This window comes from Anomalospiza imberbis, chromosome 2, assembly GCF_031753505.1.
Source record: "Anomalospiza imberbis isolate Cuckoo-Finch-1a 21T00152 chromosome 2, ASM3175350v1, whole genome shotgun sequence".
Taxonomy (NCBI): domain Eukaryota; kingdom Metazoa; phylum Chordata; class Aves; order Passeriformes; family Viduidae; genus Anomalospiza; species Anomalospiza imberbis.
The window spans coordinates 84,946,001-84,967,411 of record NC_089682.1 but is presented as its reverse complement, the minus strand read 5'-3'; the positions used below and the strand labels follow the sequence as shown (position 1 = coordinate 84,967,411).

At 38.0% G+C, this 21,411-nt stretch overlaps 1 protein-coding gene across 1 annotated transcript; it reads right to left on the bottom strand.

The window, feature by feature from the left end:
• Nucleotides 1-799: 799 nt before the first annotated feature.
• On the bottom strand, nucleotides 800-20,936 carry SUCLA2 (succinate-CoA ligase ADP-forming subunit beta). The gene is made up of 11 exons (XM_068182170.1): nucleotides 20,779-20,936; nucleotides 19,282-19,465; nucleotides 10,887-10,986; nucleotides 10,528-10,690; nucleotides 7,760-7,888; nucleotides 7,201-7,339; nucleotides 5,678-5,839; nucleotides 5,454-5,596; nucleotides 3,037-3,157; nucleotides 2,644-2,732; nucleotides 800-1,611 (listed from the first exon to the last, which is right to left on the bottom strand). The coding sequence occupies exons 1-11, from the start codon at nucleotides 20,863-20,865 to the stop codon at nucleotides 1,537-1,539; spliced, it is 1,392 nt and encodes a 463-aa protein (XP_068038271.1). The 5' UTR covers nucleotides 20,866-20,936; the 3' UTR covers nucleotides 800-1,536.
• Nucleotides 20,937-21,411: the final 475 nt, after the last annotated feature.

Sequence of the window (21,411 nt, the reverse complement as noted above, 5' to 3'; positions counted from 1 at the left end):
TCAATTCAAGGCAACTGAATAAAAGCAATTCCAAGCACACCCACATGCCAAATTTAGCATGCTGGATCAACAACACACAATATTCAGTGAAAGAACAGCTAGGATCAAAAATAATCCAGTTTAAATCTGGAGAGAGTTTAACTGCTGCTGATTTTTACTACTGCCAAAAAGATTACTGAAATACACCATGCTAGTATAAAGTTTTTCATTTAATACCTCACTTCTTCATAACAACACATTATTGATTTTCCCACATTTCATATAATCCTTTTAAGTCCTTAGCTCATAACTGTATGTTTTCCCATTCTGAATTCCCATCACAGAAGTAGCTTCATTATTTCCAGATAAAACTACACTGTCATTAGCCAAGAAAATAACATTTCAAACAAAGAAGCCTACAAAATACAAACAAAAAATGTGTTCTTATTTGGAAACTAAACAGTAAATGGATTATCATCCAAGTTCCAAGTTCAGTGTAATGTGAAAGTAAAGTGACAAAAATTAATGGTTATTCATTAGTAGAAGCAGTATTTCCCCAAGAAGCAACAATTTCCTGCATATTTATTTATGCAGAGATTAGTTATATTTTAGCAAGATATTACATGCATGATATCTGTCCAAGCCTTTCTACATGAGTTTATGTGGTTTTAATCACAGTGCACTTCAGGGAGGAAAACTATTAACAAATGTGGCATTACAACTTTACTCCTAAAAAGGTTTCAGTTTGCTGTCTTAAATGAGGGCTTAAACACTGGCTATATGCAATGAATCAAAATGGCAACATATAAAAGAACAACAGTAAAAGTTTTGGGAGATTTTATTAATGTACAATTTTATTAGCGATGTACAATAGACATTTTAATTCTCTATTTATCCCATCTCCTTGAAGCTTGGTAAATGCTTGTTTGTATATAAAACTACACAATGCTTTTTCATGGGGACCAGAAACTGTGAAAATATAAGTGCTACAGTATATTTTGTAGTGATTTAACACGTTGTCCAGAAGAGTTACCAGCCACTTCAATGAAGGACTTCTTAAAGTATTTCTGATCAGTTCAAATGCATCTGTTCATAAATAATGATTGGTTTGCTCATGTCCATTATACTGCTAAGTACAAATGTCTCCAACATAAAATACCGTTTCAATACATTTTTCCACATGGACAACTAGATAATTCAGTCATATTTACTTTTAAACAAGGCTAATACAAATTTACAAGTAAAGTAACTTCAAAATTTATTCAGAATAATTATGTTTTCAACCAGAAGCTTTACTTTGGACAACGCAGAAGTATATTGCAAGTGACATTCTGCAGCAGAAGCTGGAGGCTTGAGAATAACAACTAAGAAAGACTAAATATCAGCAATACACACTTTTACAAGAATTCTGACCATTCTGAATGTTAACATTAAAGATCAGATGCTTCAGTTTGTGCGCCTGTCAATCAAAACCTCCACAGAAAAGAAAAATTAAAATTTCCCACAGAACACAGTATTTCAGAGAACAAGTTAGACACTGGCATGACACTTCCCAGATCAAATTGGCAACTGAAATTTAACATCCACATGAGCTTGTTTTGCTAAGCTTACTATTTCAGATAGCTTCACCACCTGAAAAACAGAAAACAAAAACTTAATTTCAAAGCAATCAGAACTTGACTGAGCTGGATCAATCTTTTTAAACAAAATAATACCAGGGAATCATCAGTAAGATATCAGAGGGGATTATTATTTAGCTCAGTACTTCTTAATCACTTTTAAATGAAAGATAATAGAGTCTTCTAGCAAACATCTCATGGATTTAAACTAGTCTGCTTCTCATTTATAACAAAGTATTTTGATAAAATGCTAAGTTTTAAATTTTATGTGCCACCTTGTTATTTTGCGAGGTGTTGAGATAGCAACTCACAAGAAATTCTATATATCTAGAAGCTACTTCTCCTCTAAGTTTTTGTTGCAAGCACTTCTGGATCTTATTTTGACACCTTAAGGATCCTCATCTTCTCCTGCATGACGACTCTAAATTTCTCTGAATTATTTCCTGCTTAGAATGAAATGTTATAACAGAGTAAGTGGTTCTTTGGGAAAAAAATTCCTAAGTTTCCCCATGACTCAAAATCCACCAGGTATCTTCTAACTTTTTTGCTATACATTTCTAGTACAACTTTCTTTCCCCAAACAAAGCAAAGCAACACACACACAAATCAGGGCATCTGAACAGTGCATTTGAATATCTAATTATCTTATGAGGCCACATCATGATCAACTATAGTTACAATCATGCACACTGAAATACAGTGGTTGATAAAAGGAAGCGTTACATCGCATTTTTCAGCCACCTCAATTTAAGCATTTTCTCCCAATTAATAAAGCTAATGTCTTAGTCATTCTCCCACCAAGGGGAGTGGCTGATCATTGATCTGGTTTTGGTTTGTGGGGTTTAATAGTTTCTGACTGCATCATTGTTCCCCTGACAAATTATGCACTTACTAATTCGTAAAATATTTGATTCAGGCACTGGTAGTAACTGGCACTGGGATTTATCCTAAGCTACCTGTAGTTGATTGAATGGAGTTTCAGCTTCACAATACTCTGCAACAGATGCTATGTTCTGAAAAGAATATTCATAATCAGCTATCTTACCATTTTTGCAGCTTCATCCAAGTCATCACACGCAAGGATCTTGAGGCCACTAGCTGTTATTAAAGCTTTGGCATCATCAACTCGTGTACCTTCAGAAACAGATAAAATGCCACTCTTATTGAACAGGAGAATACTACTACTACTAGCTACTAGTCTCATATTTCTAGGAAGCCTTTTCCAAAAGTTAGTGAATAAATCTAGAAAGCGACATTAGCAGTTAAAAAGCAGGAAGTCTCTTTTTATTAACTTTCGAATCCTCACCATCTAAATTCAAGCTTTGCCTTATTTCTCCATTGACTTCAACTCACAGGCAGCTTGCTATACAGTATATAAGCTCAATGACACCTGTCAATTAGAGAGAAATATATTAAAATATATATGAAGCACACTCACCTTGCAACCGTACCACAATAGGAACTTTTAGCTCCAAATCCTTTACTGCCGTAACGATGCCTTGCGCTATAACATCACATCTCATAATGCCACCAAAAATATTCACCAGAATAGCCAGTACCTACGGAATCAATGACAATATTCACATTGAAAATGGCCAGAGACATCAGATGAAAGTAGCACACAGTCTTCAGTCTAAGGATAATTCAAGCTCTTTAGTTGTATTAAGGGACTCTGCAAGACAGAACACTTCTGTTCTACAGAACATCAGCAACCAAAGTACAGTTCTGTAGAGTCACATACAACAGAGCAGTTACTTCAGAAAACTGTATTTGTCAACTATTTATCTTTCCATTGCTAACAGTACTCCATCAGAGGTACCCCCACACCTGTAACTCCACATACTGAAAACAGGAAATTTTAAAAATTCATACACAAGACCCTGTTTACACAGTTTACCTAAAAGACAACATGCTTAGAGATAAGCTATTTGAAATACATTTTATTCAGGAGGATTAAGACAACAGTTAAGGGAACTGAATGGAAGTGGTAGTGGTAGAAAGGAAAGGTAAAAAGAACCATGGTCAAAGATAAAAAAATGAAACAAAGCAGGAATCAAAATGGGCAGACAGCCTTAGACGACAGAGCAAACTTGACAAGACAAAACATTCCTGTGCAACTGGTTCATGAAGAGTAACTTGGTTCCCATGATCTTGCACTTAGACTAGCTCATCTGCGTAGCATTGTTCTTCCTCCTCCTACTAATGGGCAACTTAGACTGGCACCTCAGAAGGCTGCTCCAAACAAGCCCTGAACTGAACCCTGAGCGCAGTCTGTGACATCAGTGGGCTGCACTGCTCTTTGAGTTTCAGCAACAGGAATCCCAGCTATAGTCATTGTTTTTTAATAAACTAGTGAGCAACTGAAAGAAAGCAGAAAGGAAAAGCTGTCTTAAGAAGTCTGTTTGGACACCCTCTGTCCACATATCAGCAGAGAATTTGCATTGCAAAAACTTTTCCCAAATGAGCAACCCGCATTCTTCCTCGTTTCTTCTCTTCTCTCTGTGACTGTGTCCCTCATTGTTCCCTCAATTTGCTGGAAAAATGTGAAGAAAGAACAATGCTTATGAGGATGGGCTGATGGAGCTGGTGTATTTAGACTGGATAAAAGGAGGCTCAGGGGGGACCTTACCACTCTCTACAACTGCCCGAAAGGATGTAGCAAGGTGGGGTTCTCCCTCCTCCCAAGTAACAAGCATTAAGAGGAAATGGCTTCAAGTTGCACCAGGGGAGTTTTAGATTGGATATTGGGAAAAATTTCTTCACCACAAGGGTTGTTAATCATTCGCACAGGCTGCCAAGGAAGTGGCTGAGTCACCAACCCTGAAGGTATTTAAGACTTGTAGACGTGGAGCTTAGAGACATGGTTTAAGTGCAGGACTGGGCAATGTTAGATTTATGGTTGGACTCAATTTTAAATGTCTTTTCCAATCTAAATGATTAAATGATTCTGTAACACTCTTGGAGTGTGTTACAGACCCTGCATTTGATAATAAGTCTTTCCAACAAGAAAGAGACTAAGCTCCTCTGGAATATCACACACTATTTGTTTCTGGACCTTTCCAAAGATGAGCAAGTGGTACATAAAACTGTCATGCAAAAGCAGCATATCATTAGCAGGTCTCGCAAGTCATTCCCCCCTTTTAAAGTTACCCCTTTTAAAATAATTTTCTTTATTTTAAAAAGCCCCAAACTGCCGAGTTCCCCCTGGGATAAGCATCTCTATGTAGACCATCAATCCAGCCTTCACATTATTTCTGTGGAAAAGCTTTTCCTCCAGTTTCAACCAATGTATTATTAAAATAATATTTAAGCACTTCTGATAAATTTTTAATTAGGATAAACATTAAAGCCCTTCCAAGCCCCTTACAAAGTTATTTTATCTTACATTACATATAACCAGTACCCTAAAAACTTGTTTGTGCACAGCACAGCAAACATTCATCTCTACAACTCTATGCAAAACACAGACCCAGCTGTAAAACTCATCCAAAAGAAAAACAAAACTGGGAAAACAACTGAATGCCGCTTTCTGTTTAAACAGCAGACAGTAGGAGTTTCTGAATCCAAGATTTCTGAAAATATTAAAATACAGCTGTAACTTCAACCAGCAGACACAAAACTGTCTACTCAGTACACAGCCAAAACCCCTATTATTTAAAAAGGTAAAAAAAAATCCATATATTATTAGGCCTCCTTCATCTGCACCAAGATGAAGCTAAGATTTCCATCTTCTTTCTTTCTAGTTCTGTGCTTATAAAAACATGTTTTCTGGAGAACATGTACCAAGCATTGTTTTCCAAATCATAGCCTGTCTTACCACTGTGTAGGACCTTGATATGCCAACTCTTTCCTCACCTTTTTATCAGAGGTAATAAGCTTAAAGGCTTCTGTCACTTGCTGCGCTGTAGCACCACCACCAACATCAAGGAAGTTTGCTGGAGTTCCGCCGTGCAGTTTAATTATATCCATTGTGGCCATAGCTAAACCAGCACCATTGACTATATGAGAATAAAGATAACATTTAGGAATTCAGCTTATAAATCCATTAGGTCATTTAAAATTCATTAAATAGTACATACCTAAGCAGCCTATGTTTCCATCCAACCCTATATAGTTGAGATCTGCTTTTGCAGCATCCTTGTCTCTTTGGTCTTCCTGTGTCCAATCCTGCATATCAAAGATCTTCTTCTGACGATAGGCTGAATTGCTGTCAAAGTTTATCTTTGCATCCATACACATCACTGAAATTGAAAAAAAACACCATTACTTACCATCATTTAATATTATAGTAACAATTCAAATGCTACATGAATGTGTTAAAGTATGTTAAGTCAAAAATGGCAGCTAGGTCATGCAGTCCAAACACAAAGTTTTGCTAAAAAGGCATATTTACGACTGTCAATAAATACAAGATTCTCTCCAGTTTCCCCATATTATCAGTTATGCACAAAAAGGGAAGATAAGTATTTCTTGAGACACTCTAAACCCAAAAAAGCTTACAACAAGCTGTTTGATAAATCTGAGCAAATTATGTTTTCTCTGATCACACTGCAGCCTGGAAAAGAATGGGGGGAATGCACCACAAATAATTAGCATAAAACTAATCCTTAAAGAAGGTCTCTGATTTGGGGTTTTTTTAATCCATCTTAGTTTTTGCTTTTAGAATAAACATATATAATGTGTGCATGACAGTAAGCACACAGAAACATGATGAAAAAGTGCCCGAGTTGGAAAATAAAATGTTAGGAAAAAATACACAGAAGTAAATTTACTTAAGATTTAGCAAGCAGAAAACCTACAGTATTCTTTACATCAGAACTAACATCGTATCACTTCATTTCTATCCCTCAGTGAAAATGATATAAAAATAACAAGGCACAAGAAACAGATGGAAAAAACTGCTCTCTATTGATCACTTAAGCATTACTAAAAAAAAAAAAAACCACACAAAAACCACCCCAGTGACAGTAATAATGAACACTTTGATGAAAGAGGTACATTCATATTTAAATTTCAAACTGTTGTATCTGAGTTCAAGCACAAATACTCTCTACAGGCTTATTTTTTTGTAGAGTGGAATTGGCTGTGATTGAACATTAAATAACTATTCTGCAATTGGATATGCTAAAAACCTCATAAACATCAAGATATTACTTAAACCCCTACAGTCTTTCCATAGATCACACTCCATCAGCTATTCTAATGCCTGAGTCATAAAGGCAGCAGATTTCTCGTAGTTGCTACTGTTCTGGTTACCATCACAGTACCAATTTTGGATACATGCGGTGGCTCAAATTTCAGTTTATGAATTTTCAAAAGACCTGATTTCCAGGAATGCCTTATCTTGGGTAGATGTGCTCTTTATTAAAAAATTTAAAAATTAAAAAAGGAAGTTACACTTAAGATCATACTTGGCAATTAAGAGCAGATTCCTACTATATTCAGATTCTCAAATTTATCTGCTTTATTAAATTTTTTTCAACGTGCCATGTTAATACTAACTCCTCTTGCTGTATACAGCTGAAGTTTTATCAGTGTGAAGCAACCTAGATTTACAAAAATGTCAAGATGTTACATGAAGAGTATGAATAAGATACATTACCAACTCCTGATGCATCTTCCACCATAGGATTTATTTCTATCATGGTAGCATCATATTTCAGAAAGAGATTATATAATTTGATCATATTTTCAGCTGCTTCATCCACTAGATTAGGAGGAAATCCCATTTTCTGGGCAAGCTGAAAGTAAAAGAAAAGTTACTGTTAACCCATGTTAGGATGTCTCAGTTTAGCTATTATTTCAATGTCATTTGGATTTGTAGATGTAGAACCTGCCCTGTCTACTGGGGAAAAAAGAACAAACTCACTCTTTGATTTGAACAGACTGTTTTCAATATAGAACACTGTACTTATCCTAAAAAAGAGCTAATAAAAATTTATCATGCTATGCCTTTGCACAGCTGTATAAAAGCTTGATGAAGTACTGCCATGCAGTTGGATTTACACTGATTCACCTGAAAATATTTAAATATCTACTTCAAATTTGTTTCAAATAAGGATTTAAGACAACTCAGCAGATTGAATACACACACCCTTTATAAAAATTAGAAGCAACTTTCCCATCCTCACTAATGTGTACTTTCCCACATTAACAATTACCCTAACAGCTTGTTCCTTTTTTATGCCTTCTACTATATCAATGGGTTCCTTAATTATCGCCTCAGGATTCTCTGCAGCAACATCTTCAATATTAACACCACCATGAGAACTGCCTATCAGCACAGGACCCTAGAACAAAAACAGGAAAAAAAAGCATAAGTAATTTCATACCACACAATTGAAACTTCGCTCTTCCCATAAGATACTTCACAGCAATAAAAACTTTTTTGTTAAAAGATTTAGTGTAGCTACTCAATACCTCCCTATAAAACCTTTTAATAATACTTTCCAAATGTTAAAGTGTGTGTCAGGTCCACTTTCTTTTAACAAGGAAAAATTTCCTCTGTAAAGCAGCAGCAAAACAATTAACACCGACATACTACGTTTAAATTTTGATAGAAAGATTCAACTTCATAATCACATACATTTTATCTTTTAGGTGTCACCAGAGAAAGTGTAACTACGTTCTCACCTCCACCTTCTCCACTCACACCTACACAAACAGAGATCAAATACCAGACACTCATTTATTCATTCTGCCATGCTCCAACCCCAAGGACACATGGAGGTCTACAGAACTTAATGATAAATTACTGCAAACCATACCTGTTCAGTAGGATCACAATGTCCAGTAACTAAAGCCTTCACTGAAAGTAAGTCATAGCAAAACAAAACAGCACTCAATTATTCATTAATAAAAGAAATTAAGAAACCAGAATTGACAGCATTTGCAGCTGAGTTTATTTTTAAAAAAGCCAAATCTCAACAAAAACATGAAGGACTCACTACCATGGAACCTAAAAATCTCTCCTCCAGTTCACAGTAAAGACATACTTGGATCCCTTCAACCAACCTTCCCTTAATATCACCCATGCATGGATTATGGCCATGGGTGTACTAAGACAGCATTTCCTATCAGCAGAACTGAAAGATTAAACAGCCTTATAACTGCTGACAATTAATTATAGAAAATGTGACCCTGGTTCAGAGAATATGCTTAATAACCACATCACTCCCCTCCCATTACCATCCTTCCAAATGAAAATACACAGCTTGCAAATTATCCTGCATCTAATAGCAATGTTCAACTCAATGAACATTTTTGGATATTCTTATCTTGAACTGTCAGTAAGCTACAAACTGATCATAAAATAACTCATTGTTCCATAGAATTGACCAGTGTGAACAGTTTTGCTTCAAACACAAACCCCTGATGGCAAATAATATCCAAGTCATAAAGTTCCAGTTTCAGCTGACTATTTTAATCATTTTTCCCCTCCTTAAAGGAGGCAACAACATCAGGAATAAACAGTATGTGCTATTCAAACTTCACACTTCCTTCTTTTGAAAGCCATTTCCTCATCCTAAGCATCCTATACAAGTTACAGTAATTACAAGCACATCTAAAAACATGACTTTTGAAGTCACAGTAAAAACAAAGCACATCCATCCCTATCAAAAGGCAACAACCCACACAGTACGATCGATATATGCTAGCAAGATTTATCTTTCATACAAGATCAAGAACAAGCCATGAAAGTATGTTTCTTTTCTTTATCTAATTTGCTGCAATCAGTTACAGTAAATTTTATTTCCATAAGCATCACCGCTTAGTGCTTACACAGTTTTAAAGAGTCTGAAATGCGTTCATTTACAGCATTTTAACGCCACCTTGAGGTGCATACGGTAACATTTGAATCTCCCTTTCCCCATTCCAGCACACATCACAATGGCGGTGCCCAAGTCACAAAATTCAACACAACTGATACTTTCCTATCAAAAATAACACTACGGAGGAAGAAAAAGGAACAAATATGTAATTCCTAATATGGCGACCAAAAAAAAATTAAAAGTAAGAGTAGTTTTCTCATTCCTCTACAGAAAATTATTTCATTCATACTTAAATATCCCCTAATCATCAAAACCACTGCCTCTGCAAACTCTTAAGCATCTGAACAGACAAAACTCAGTTTTTCTCAGCTTCAGCAAATAAAGTTCTAAGACCTGTTCTAAATCCTGGCTTCATTAAAGTTACTTACCAATTCATGTTCTATGCTCCAAATAGAACGCTTGTCTGTCAGAAAACACTGACACATTTCAGCAACCACATTTGAATTGCAGCCTAAAAAACTACATACCCACACATACAGCCCATATACGCAGAAAGACTGGCTTTCGTTTTCCTGAAAGATATGAAGACAGACCTCTAGGCCCAAATCTTCTTACCAATTTCCTGGAAAGCATTAGTTTAAGAAAGCTACTCTCAAAAGCACTCTCAAATCAAGGGACACACCTGTGCACCTCTGAGAACCTTCACACACTGGAAAAAAAGGATGTTGGATTTGCTCTTCCACAACACTGTCACTTATCTTGTCTCTGACACTCAAAAATGGGGTGTAAATGCACATGCACACATATAGCTATGTTTTTAAACTAAATTGCATAATCTGGTAGGCAAATGCAAATTAAAACCAAAATTAATATTACGCCCTTATTCTACCCATCTCCCCTTTGGCCATGTGACTCTGGACTTCAGCTGGGGCTACCAATACTCATTTATTATTCTGTAAATTCAAATTGTAGCATTAGATGTTTACCGCATTTAAAAACAAAGTAAATCATGTAGTCAGATATACTGGAAAACAAAATTTAGCTTGTATACTTCTGATTTTCAAAAGTAAGTGAACAGTAAACAGTTTTGCTGATTTTTTTTTTAAATTCAATTGTAACAAGTCAATTCGCTTACGTCTATTTCTAATATTACTCACCTGAAAAGACCTTTCCATTGTTATTGCAAAATAGTATTCTCTCCTGGGATATCTGCGTTCACAGATAAATACTTGATTGCATATCCTGCCCTTCTCTCCTGTTTGCTTGGTAAACAACTTCTTTCCAATCATTTGGGAGGAGACAGCTTTTGCTTCTTCTGGACTAGAATAAAAGAAGCACAGAATGAGACAGAGAAACGGCTGTAAAAACAGAAGTAGCATTAAAAAAGTCTTATCTAATTTTTGTTATTTTAAGGTTAATAATTAAAACCCTGGTTTTAAAGAAAGCAATAGGTTCAATCCATAATGTGAAATGTTGACGTTTTTCCACTTGGTTGGATAATTTAGAAAGAACTTACGAAAAAACTATTTTCACTCCTCCTTTGAGGCCACCTTCAAATGTTCCTTTTCCTCTACCACCAGCTAAGACCTGTGCTTTTACCACAATATCCTTTGAACCTAGAACAAAAGAAAACCCCAAAAAATTGTCATCAATAACTATAAAACAAATTGCTTCAGTTAAAATCACAAAGGCTGCTTTAATTTTATCCTACTTTCTCCACGCCCACCATTCAAAACACACCCATGTGAATCAAAGACTATATTGCAATTCACACAAATAGTTCCAAAAATCTCAAATAATCCACAATTTTCAGCTTTAGGCTGTTCTGTGAACAAACTCTGGTGAGTTAGTATCCAGAAATGCTGGTGTTCTGATCTTCTTTAATACTTGTTGGAGTCACGTATGATTAATCACCCAGTGAGAAATTGTTGGCACCTCACAGATTATTAACAAGATGAAACTGAATATCTGACACACCATACGCAAGGTTTTCCTCAAACAACTACAAATACCCTGTACCTGTAAGCCATTACCCTCCCAGCAATGACATGTAACTATAGCATTTACCTAAGTCAGCTTGCCAGGTCTGCTCTGGCTTCCATCCAGCACAGCACTAAGGCATAAGCTTGAGTGCTTTGCAGAAGTCAGAGGCCTAAACAAACCCACTATTCTTCCAAGGGTAGGCAAAGCAAGCCCTTTAGTTGGCTTTAACTGTTTAAAAATCCTTTACAAAATATTCTTCCAGGTAGGGGAAACTGGGTATTTGAGTTTAAAAAGTAAAGCGTGACAATATAACAAAAATCAACTGGGATATTCTGAACTGTCAATAAGAGACAAAAAGCAAAGAAAAATAGTTCATCAAGTCATTTAAGGTGATAAAAGAAAAAATCTGAAGTTCTGAATTATTACTCAAGTTTTCTTACACAGAGTACAGACAGCAGCTAGACTGCAAGATGTTAAGAACTGCCTCATTGACATTTGTTCAGCACATCCCATTTTTTCTTATGCCACCATCAGCTGAGCCAATCTGATCTTTCCAAGCCAAAAAAGAACTTGCTGTTCCTTTGGCTGTCAAAAGAGAACCATGGAAATGCTTAAGAAAAATTTTGCAGTACTCAAGCAAAACTAGCCACTACATAAACAGAGGAAGATTATGACAGGCACAAAAGTTGTGTTGGTTCCTATTCTCTCCCGGGTCCTGCTTGGACTGGTGAAACTAAACTCAAACTGTATCACAAGCTAGGGTGGCTATAAGCAGAAGACTCTAGTCACCCCTCCCAATTAGCTATCTGTTGGTATTACTTCAGAGATCTCTGAATTCACACATTATTTTAAAACTCTTTTGCAAAACAGGCATGTAGGTTATAAACACACAAGTATATATTTACTTACAAAGTAAGTATATTACAAGTATATTATACAAGTATGAGTTACTAGTTTGTGATAATATTTAATTCAGTTCCTGAAGGTAACTATTTTTACAGGCAACCAAGTTAACATACTTTATAGAAGTCACACAAGACAACTTTTATGCAATGACTTTAAGTACAAAGCTTGTTTTCCATTCCCTACACTAAGTCCATAAGTTAAAAAGTTGCAACTACAGAGAAGTTTTCAGAAAAGCCATGAAGTTCACCCACAGGCACCTTCTCTGTAAATATCCCTCCTAGCAACAAACACCAGAATCTGAACAAGTCAAATGAGATCCCATCTAAAGCTCTGGTAAGATCTCAGCTGGAACATATTTAGCTCTGGGCATAAAAGTAAATTGGTAACTAAGATGATCACTGAAATTAAGTGATTCCCTTACAAGAAATGAGCTTAGCACATCCTTAAATCTATCAAAGGAGAAGAAAGCAAGAACATGATTACGGTCTTCAGCCATACCTGTGACAACAGAGCAAGAACACATGACTGCATATACATCATTCATTCTGGTTTCTGCTCTACACCAGCCAAAAACAAAGGCCATCTACCAAGGAAGTCAGTTTTCTAAAAGTGCAAGAAAAAAAGACCCTTCATTTACACTAAATATAAGGAAGCTTGCCAGAAGATATGAAGGAATAATAGAAGAGTCAAAAGGAACTGGGCAGAGGTATTCTCTCTGATATTCTTCAGACAAAAAATATGAATGCTGAAGGGAAATGAAAAGTAATGGACTGCAGAAAATAGGGAGGCTAAGAATTGCCCTAAATAGGACAATGTTCTTCTGTTCTTAGGCAGAGTAGTGGGCTACATGCACCACTACCCTGATCCTGGAAGATATTTCTTAAAAATGTTGTTACTATGATGCATTATAATATTTTGTCAACATATAGACATCCAAAAGAGTGTGAGAAAAACAACTTCTATTTTTTCACACTCAGTTTTGGCCGTAACATCGTTGCACTAATCCTTATGCAACAACTGAGTCATTAAATGAGCAGATTACTAATGCTCTGTAAATTGTTTTCCTCTAGCACTGCAAAATAGCTGCTTGATTGCATAAACAAGTTCAAGGTTCATTTGAGCAGCTATGTTTACAAGCAATTAAGCTGCACAGATGTACCTGAAACAAACTTAAGATGGTACATCCCAAGAAAAATATAACCCATCATGCAGAAAAGTTCACTGTTTAATAAACGTTTTATCCCACAGCTCCTAATGAAAATTACTTTAAAACAAGAGGAAGTGGTTGATCACTCACCTCATCTGCAGTGCTCCAGCAGAAGCACTGTCACACAGTCTGACACAACAAAGAACTGCTAATACACAGTAACCCAAGGAAAAAAATCTGGAAACCAGCAGCTACCATAGTTTTCTACTCAGTATCAACAGTTGTGCCCTTGTTTTTTGCTTAGGTGGCTTTGAAATACTGCTAGGCTTGCGTTTCAATGAAAAATAGCAGTTTCTGCCCTGGAGCAGACAACCCAGCAAACACATGCCAGCAAACACACCACCAGAGAATTCCCATCCTGCCTCCAGCCCTCAGCTTTTCACTCCAGCCTCACTTCTTGTGCCAGTAGAAGCACTTGTGCTATCATGCCTTGAAGCATATCAGAACAGTGATTCCCTGAGGGCAAAAGCTCATCCAGCAGACAGACACTGCTTCTGCAGACTTGTGCACCATATGACAGGCACACACACAGGCACTTCAGTGAGCAGGACTTCAGCTTTCAGCAGCAGTAGCAAATTGTAAAGCCTTAACACAGGGCACTGGAACACCAGTAGAACTCGTGCTAAAGGCCAATGCACAAATCTTTGAAGAAGCATTTGGTAAGCATCACATTTCCGTGTCAATGGCAGTCAGCCCTAAAAGCACATATAAGTACAACAGCCTGAAAAAAATAGGAAACGCTTAGAAAATTAAGAGTAGATACCAATGAGAAGATGTGTCTGAAATCAGAACACTGACTTAGCATTAATCTGTTCAGGACAAGGAAAATCTATACATTTACTAACGCTACAGTTATCACCTTCAACAATCATTTATTCACTTGATAGTGAAAGAGTTATACAGTCAACAAACAAAACCATCTTCACTTCCATCAATACTAATGTCTATATTTTAGAAGGAGTAATTTCTGATTCTATAATTTAAGCTTTCAAACTGGGAGAAAGATCAATGCATGCAGGCAAGCAGAAAGACATCCATGTAAAATACAATCTTCAAATAAGCTTATTAAGAGGCAAGAAGGGTCATTGTTCCACTGTATCTCTGAAGTTTTCTGTAAAAGTAGAAAGTCCAATGATTACAGCAGACAGGCCTGATTCAAACATTCTGCTTTACAAGTTTTCATTTTGACTTTTGTCAAATCACATTAATTGCCACTTCTCTGCTCAATATTATCTGTAGCAGAGGTACTGATTTCCACATATTACAGACACCTTCAGAACAACCATGCAAGCCTAATCTATTCTGACAAGACAGACAACAGTAAAGGGCAGTGACAGGTTAGTAACTCAAGTGTCAATCAAGTTCTCAACTACCATTCATCTACAAACTTATCCTGGGAGAGACAGAGACCTGTAACTTTTGCTTCAGTTTGTGTTTCAAAGTTCTTGCACCAGAAAAAGTAACCCTCCATTTATAACACAAGCTAATTTTTTCTTGCTGCACAGACACAAAAAAAAAAGTTTAAATAATACAGGTGTATTTACTGGCATTAGGAAAAGATAGGTTTGTAACTAACAATAGGAGTGTCAATATAAATAATATTCTGATCCTAATTCTGTCAACAGAGCAGAGAATCTCTTCAAAGTACACTGCATTTCATTAGTAAGTATAGCTATTGGGAATTTTAACTTCAAAATCACATTTTTTCAGCATTTGAAACTTTTGAGTGTTAGAAAACTCATTGCATGCATATCAAAAGTATAACTACTGAAATAATTATGTGCCAGGAATCATCACATTTTCACTGAAAGGACCATACCAGTCAGGAGACTGAACAAGATGTTTTGCTATTGCAAAATATCTTCTACAGGAATACTTCCTGACATTAATCAACTGCATCAAGTTCATTATCAGCTCACAAGACAGGTTTGGTTTTGTCAACAGCTTAAGTCAAGCAATTAAAATACAGAGGTCAGAATTTGAATGTGCTAGTTATACAAGTCTATTTTAATTAACAAATTAACATCAACAATATGTTTTGATATTTTAACTTCAAAGGACTGAAGTGCTACAGAAGAAAGCAAAGGCTGAAGCAAAATGTAAGATTCAGATGCCAAAAAAAAAAAAAACATTTGCCAGAATGTAAGTAAATGTTTGGTTTCTAAACTACTACTGCTGTTTATCTAGACATTTTGACCAGGTAAGTAGGAACATAATTGCATGACTTTCTTAACACCTGGGGAATTTCTGCTTAAGTTTGCCACCTTAGATCATCATCTATATCCTAGAGCAATTGAATAAACGCTTTGGAGTTTCAGACAACCTAAAAGACATCAGAAACACAGACGTAGACCAACAAGGAAAACTGATAATAGCAAACAAAAAAATACCATAAATAAAAGTATGGCAGACACAAGTTTTCACTGTGACATAGACTAGAAAACCCCAAAAACTTAAATCAGACAGCCAAGGTGGGTGTGGCACACACTAAGGAGAAAACCATCCCAGCTTTTTGCCACAGTGCCTGGAATATATTTTTTGAAGAGCTAATAAAGAAAAAGCTAGCACTTTACCTAGAAAATAATTGCACACATTGTACTAAGCTTTGATTTCTGACTAAATCAAGCCTGGGATCAAAAATTCTATTTTTAAATCTACCCAGGTTCACATATTAGTTTTTGAAGCTTTTTTAACAGATACAAGTTGTATGTTTAAGCAACAGACAGAAAAATAAATAACACTGAAAAGTACTTAAAAGATGTTAGTAACATTGAAAAAACTCTAGAAGGTCTGAAAAAAAAATCTATTAATCACATAACTGTCAGCAGGAATACAGCCAAACCAATTACTGGAGCTATTCTGTAGAAAGCATACCAAAACAGAACATTCTTTATGAACCACACTGACATGGAGCTGCACTGGACCTCTTAAACCGCAACAGCAAAAGTAGCAGACTCAATTCCAGGACCTTTCAGTCTCCTTTCAAGAACTCTGATGTAGAAAGGTGAAATGTTTTGCACTCACCCTCTCAACACCTCCTATTTTATACAGCTTTATATTTTACTAAAATTTGACAGTCTGCCATGCACATAAAACTGTGGGATTCATTACCTGAAAACCCAACAAAACCACCAGCACACAAAAGCGGCTTCCAGATATTAATGTCTTAAAAAGTCTTACTTCTCAAATCATCATGAATCAAAAGATATGCTATTAAAAAACCCCAGACAAGACACAATATGTCACTGTCTTTCACTCAACTGTTACCAGAGGAAGGGATCGGGAAGCATCAAAACTTGAGTTACAACAATACATTGCACCTATGGAAGTGTCTTGTAACAAACAGCAACGTTAACTTCAAATAGTGCATTCTGCTGAGCTACCTGCTATCACACTGATCAAGCATCTGTTCACTAAACAGTCTTTAGGTTCATTAGTCATGTTCTTGACAACGCACACATATCGGCTTCTCAATCAAAACTGGTCACAGTGCTAGCTGGAATGCACACATGGCTAAGAGCAAACCATAAACTTCAAGGTAATCAAGTCATGCTGCAGTCTCTTACCAAAGCTTCGAAACAGAACTTAATCAGCTCATTTGTTTTTCAAAATTTAAGTGAGATGATTAGGTAACACTGATTTAGCTACAGCCACAGCTAACCTATGATAATCTCTATTAACGAGAAGATCGCATTTGCTATACATTGGGATAAAAATTTACCCATTTCTAAGCAAAGTATTTGCAAAAGGGAAGAAATCCAATGCCAAACTCAACCTTTAGTCGGAAATCTGCTCTGTGTAAATTTACCAGGAACATGTGGATCGGCACTAGGGAAACAGAGCAAAGAGTATTACCAACTGTCTTTGTAATGGTCTAGACACACATTTGATTAAACAGCTTAGCATATAAAAAGAAAAAAATCGTTTCCTATCTACTGGCAACTACTTCCACACAACAAAAATCAACAATGCATGAGTGGGCCAAAAAAGTGAATTTTTTCATTCTGATAGAGATTGGTTTGGTTTGTGTTTTGTTGATTTTTTTAAAGTACTAAATTAAAAGCTAGCAGCTAAATGCCTACAAAAACAAAGAAAACCAAAACACCGGAGCAAAGAATAATATTTCACCACGCAGAATGAGTTCTGGACTTGTTTGAGCAATGCCTCAAAACTTCACACTCCTTCAGTGTGTGTTCTTTCAGGAAGTTTTCCCTTCCTCATCTCAAGTACCAAAGAAAGCACAGCATCGACTACACACCAACTCCAACAAAGTATTTGGCTGACAACCAGAAGCCCTGAATTCCTTTACTAAAGGATGCCAACTCACACACTTCACAACTTCATTCTTTTAATCCCCAAGAAATTGCCCAGAGTCCCACACTCCAGATAAGAGGCATACCTATGATGTCACAGGGATGACACAGAGCTATAAACCAGCAGCCAGACATACCCACACTGCTGGAAGAGCCCTCTCTGAGCAAGAGCAAAACAAAGGAACCCTGACCTATGAGTTTCTGGCCTGTTGATTAAAGGGCCACAGACAAAGGTTCTCTCATTTTCCTCCAGCAATGTCTGTGCAGACATTAAAGTAGAGAAAAGGGGTATGCCTGATTTGGGTAGTTTTGATCATGCTATAAACTCAGCCTTCACAGAAGGTAAGGTTCTGAAGTTTAAACTATTCTCAGAAGTACTTTAGCAACTTCCTTTCATATTAATGAAATTATTCTAATTTTGTATCACTTACTCTAACGGAAACAAGATAAAGAAGGTATCTGACAATACCTGAATTTCTAGGACATCATGCCTGTAGGAAAAGAAGCTTTTAAATTCTTTTCTACATTACAAAGCAACATAACTGGCTCTAGAAGAAAAATTATCAGTTTTTTCAGATCTCATTTCTCACACTAAATCTCCATATGAAACTGAAATGAATCCAACAAAATCTATAACCTCAGGAATCACTATGAACATATCCCTTTGGAGGTGAATAGAGATTTGAGCATTTGCATAGGAAAAAGGAATATGTCAACCTACGTCCTCTACTAAAAACTTTTTGACAAGCCTAATACATTTTTCCAGGAAGGAAAAAAAATCCCAGACTTAAAACTAAGAAAACCCCCCCAAACAAACGAATCAACCAACCAAAAAATCCCCACCTTCTAATGCCTGACACAATAGAAGCTGACTTCCATATTAAATCCAAATTGAACAACATTTTACTAGGACAGAGCATAAGTGATGTGGCAAATTACTAGGCAAAATCAAGTTCAAAATTAAAGCTTAATTCTAAATTAAGTATTTAAGCACCTAGCAAATGAGACTGGATACTTTTTCATCAACAAGCCAGGAATTTAGCATACGATACAAGCCACCAAAGTCCTTCCCTCCTGTATAAAGTAGCTGCATTCTGCCAGAAAAGCACACTCACAAAGGAATAGGATTTTACTCTTCTCTTGTAGCTTAAAGAGAAGTATGGTTTGCATCTTCTGTTCTAAATGAGACCTTGTCACCACCACTGAAACTCTTCACACAAGACTTCCTCTAACCTTGCTGAAAGTAGAAAGAAATCCAGGATTTGCACAAAGTAGAGTCTATTACTCTCAAAGAAGTTTAACTACTTATATTAGCCTAAGCTAACAGAATTTATACCTGACCTATTCCTTCTTAACGAGAAGGTTGCTTCACAGGGAAGGCTCTCTTAAAGAGAAGGCATATTCAGAACTCCTAGCAACATCTCACTAAGAAAGACAGAAAAAGTAGGTACACCTTGTATCAATCCCATGCCTATTAGTATATGTTCTCTTTAATATTATACCTATTTCTTTTGCTATTTTGTAAGCTTCATCTGGCGTATTGGCAACCACTCCATGTGGAACAGAAATGCCAGCCTCCTTCAACAGTCCCATGCTCAGGTATTCATGGAGTGATAGCCTCCTCTGTTGCTGTTGTTGCACTTGAAACCCATGATTGTTGAGTATTCCTGGACTTCCAGCAAGCACCTGAAGGAAAAGAATAAAAAGAAAAAAAAAGAAAACAAAAAGAAGAACGTGACTGTTATGAAAGACCAACCTCTTTGTTTAGGTTAAAAAAATCAGTCTACATATTAAGCAAGTATACTTTAGTGTTCCAATGCAAACACCTGAACACTTAATCCTACCCTTCCACATTAGTCATTCATATCAGGTCTGGTATTTGATTTTGTGAGGTTTTATTGGGCAGGGGAAAAGAGCTGGTGAAACTACTAGCACTGACAAGTTGACAAGGACTGTAACATAAAAATCAACAACAACTGCAAAAAAACATTTGCTGCATATTTTGTATTTCACTATATGCAAATAAGACCTTAATTTTATACACAAACAAAGCAAGAAACCTGCTGAATTCAGCTAATCCATGAACATGGATGATCGCCAAAAGACCCAAGGTAAAAAGATTACAAACAAAACTTACAAACAAAACTTACAAACAAAACTTACAAACAAAACAGACTTTTGCTTTTATTTTTTTAGTATGCACCACTGGCACAAGTACTGTAAAAATCAGCCTGAACTAGGAAGTTTCTAACAAGCTAGATTTTTAAGGCTTCATTTCACTTCAAATGAAGGAAACAAGCGGACGACACATGAGCTTTACTAGAGCATTCCAAGCTAGCGAATCGACAGGGCCCGTGTAGCCTCCAAAGGATTCCTTCTCCAAGCAGGACGTCCTCTCCTTGGCACGACCCCAAGGGAGAGGCGCTGAGGAGGCTGCGTGTAACTCGAGAGGGGCACTCAGGGCGACCTTCCCCAGTACGTGGCAGGAGCAGAAAGTGGCAGCGAGCGTCACACACCGTGTCACACACCGCAGCCTCCCGAACTCCTTCGTGTCACCGCTTCCCAGAGGTGCTACAGCCAAAAACAAGCCCGCACCCCCGAATGGCATCCACGGGAACCAAGAGCAGAGGCTGGCGGGGTGCGAGCGGGAAGAAGAGTTTAACTGGCACAGCCCGACCCCTCCTAGGAGCAAGGTGACGGCGGAGATGGAAATGCGGGGCTATCCCAGCAAGACAGGGGACGGGAGCGCTGAAAAGGAAGGGAAAAGGAACCACGCAAGGAAGACATGCCACAAGCAAGCACAGCGGCTGCGGGGCCGCACACCAAAGGTGAGCACCGGGCTGCCATCCACAGGAAAGGGCAGGGCAGGACGGCGGCGGGAGTGCGCCGAGACGGACGCTGCTCTCGCCGCCGCTCTGTAGGGAGCGACCTCGACCACAGCCGGCCCGGCCCCGCTTCAGCCCCGGCCCGGCCCACCCCCGCTCCCGAGCGGCCGCTACCTTCCCCGCGGTGGAACCCAGCGAGGCACGGAGGCCGCTGCCCCTCAGCCCGGCCGCCACCCGGCTGCAGATCATGGAGGCCGCCATGGCCGAGCCCCTTCGCCCTCGGGTGCCCCCGGCAGCGCGCACGCGCCGCTCGCGGACCGGGGCGGGGCCAGGCAGCGCCTCGCGCGGCCCCGCCCCCGCAGGGACGCCCGCCCGGCGCGGGCGAGGAGCGGCGCAGGGCCGCGCTGCCCGGCCTCTCGTGCTTTCCGCCCTCTCGGCTTCAGTAAAGGTTACTTTTGCTTCGCAAGGATGCTAAATGGGCTGTAATCCACCCACAGCCTCCCGACCACGTCGGCCTCGGTTGGCAGCACCTGTGTTAAACGTGAGGGAAGAGGCACAGCTCCCTTAGGCCACGCCCACACTCCTTCCCTGGTCAGCTTCCCGATGGACGGACTTCAGTCCTCCTGAGGATTGCTTTTTTTGGTTTCCTATTTGAGGGTATTTCCGTGCAGCAACGTAAACACAACCATTCTTGCTTGAGACAAGGGGCAATGGTTTTAAAGTGAAACAGGGCAGGTTTAGATTAGACGTAAGGAAAAAATTCTCTGTTGTGAGGGTGGGAGGCAGTGGAACAGGATTTTCAGAGAA

Bases quoted from the DNA above. Each gene is read 5' to 3' on its own strand.
- SUCLA2 (XM_068182170.1), bottom strand. From the start codon at position 20,865: ATGGCGGCCTCCATGATCTGCAGCCGGGTGGCGGCCGGGCTGAGGGGC. The intron at 7,340-7,759 runs GTAATTGTTAAT...TTTTACTTTCAG, and splicing joins AAAAGGAACAAGCTGTTAGG to CTTGCCCAGAAAATGGGATT. The intron at 3,158-5,453 runs GTGAGGAAAGAG...TTGATTCCGTAG, and splicing joins TTATTACCTCTGATAAAAAG to GTACTGGCTATTCTGGTGAA.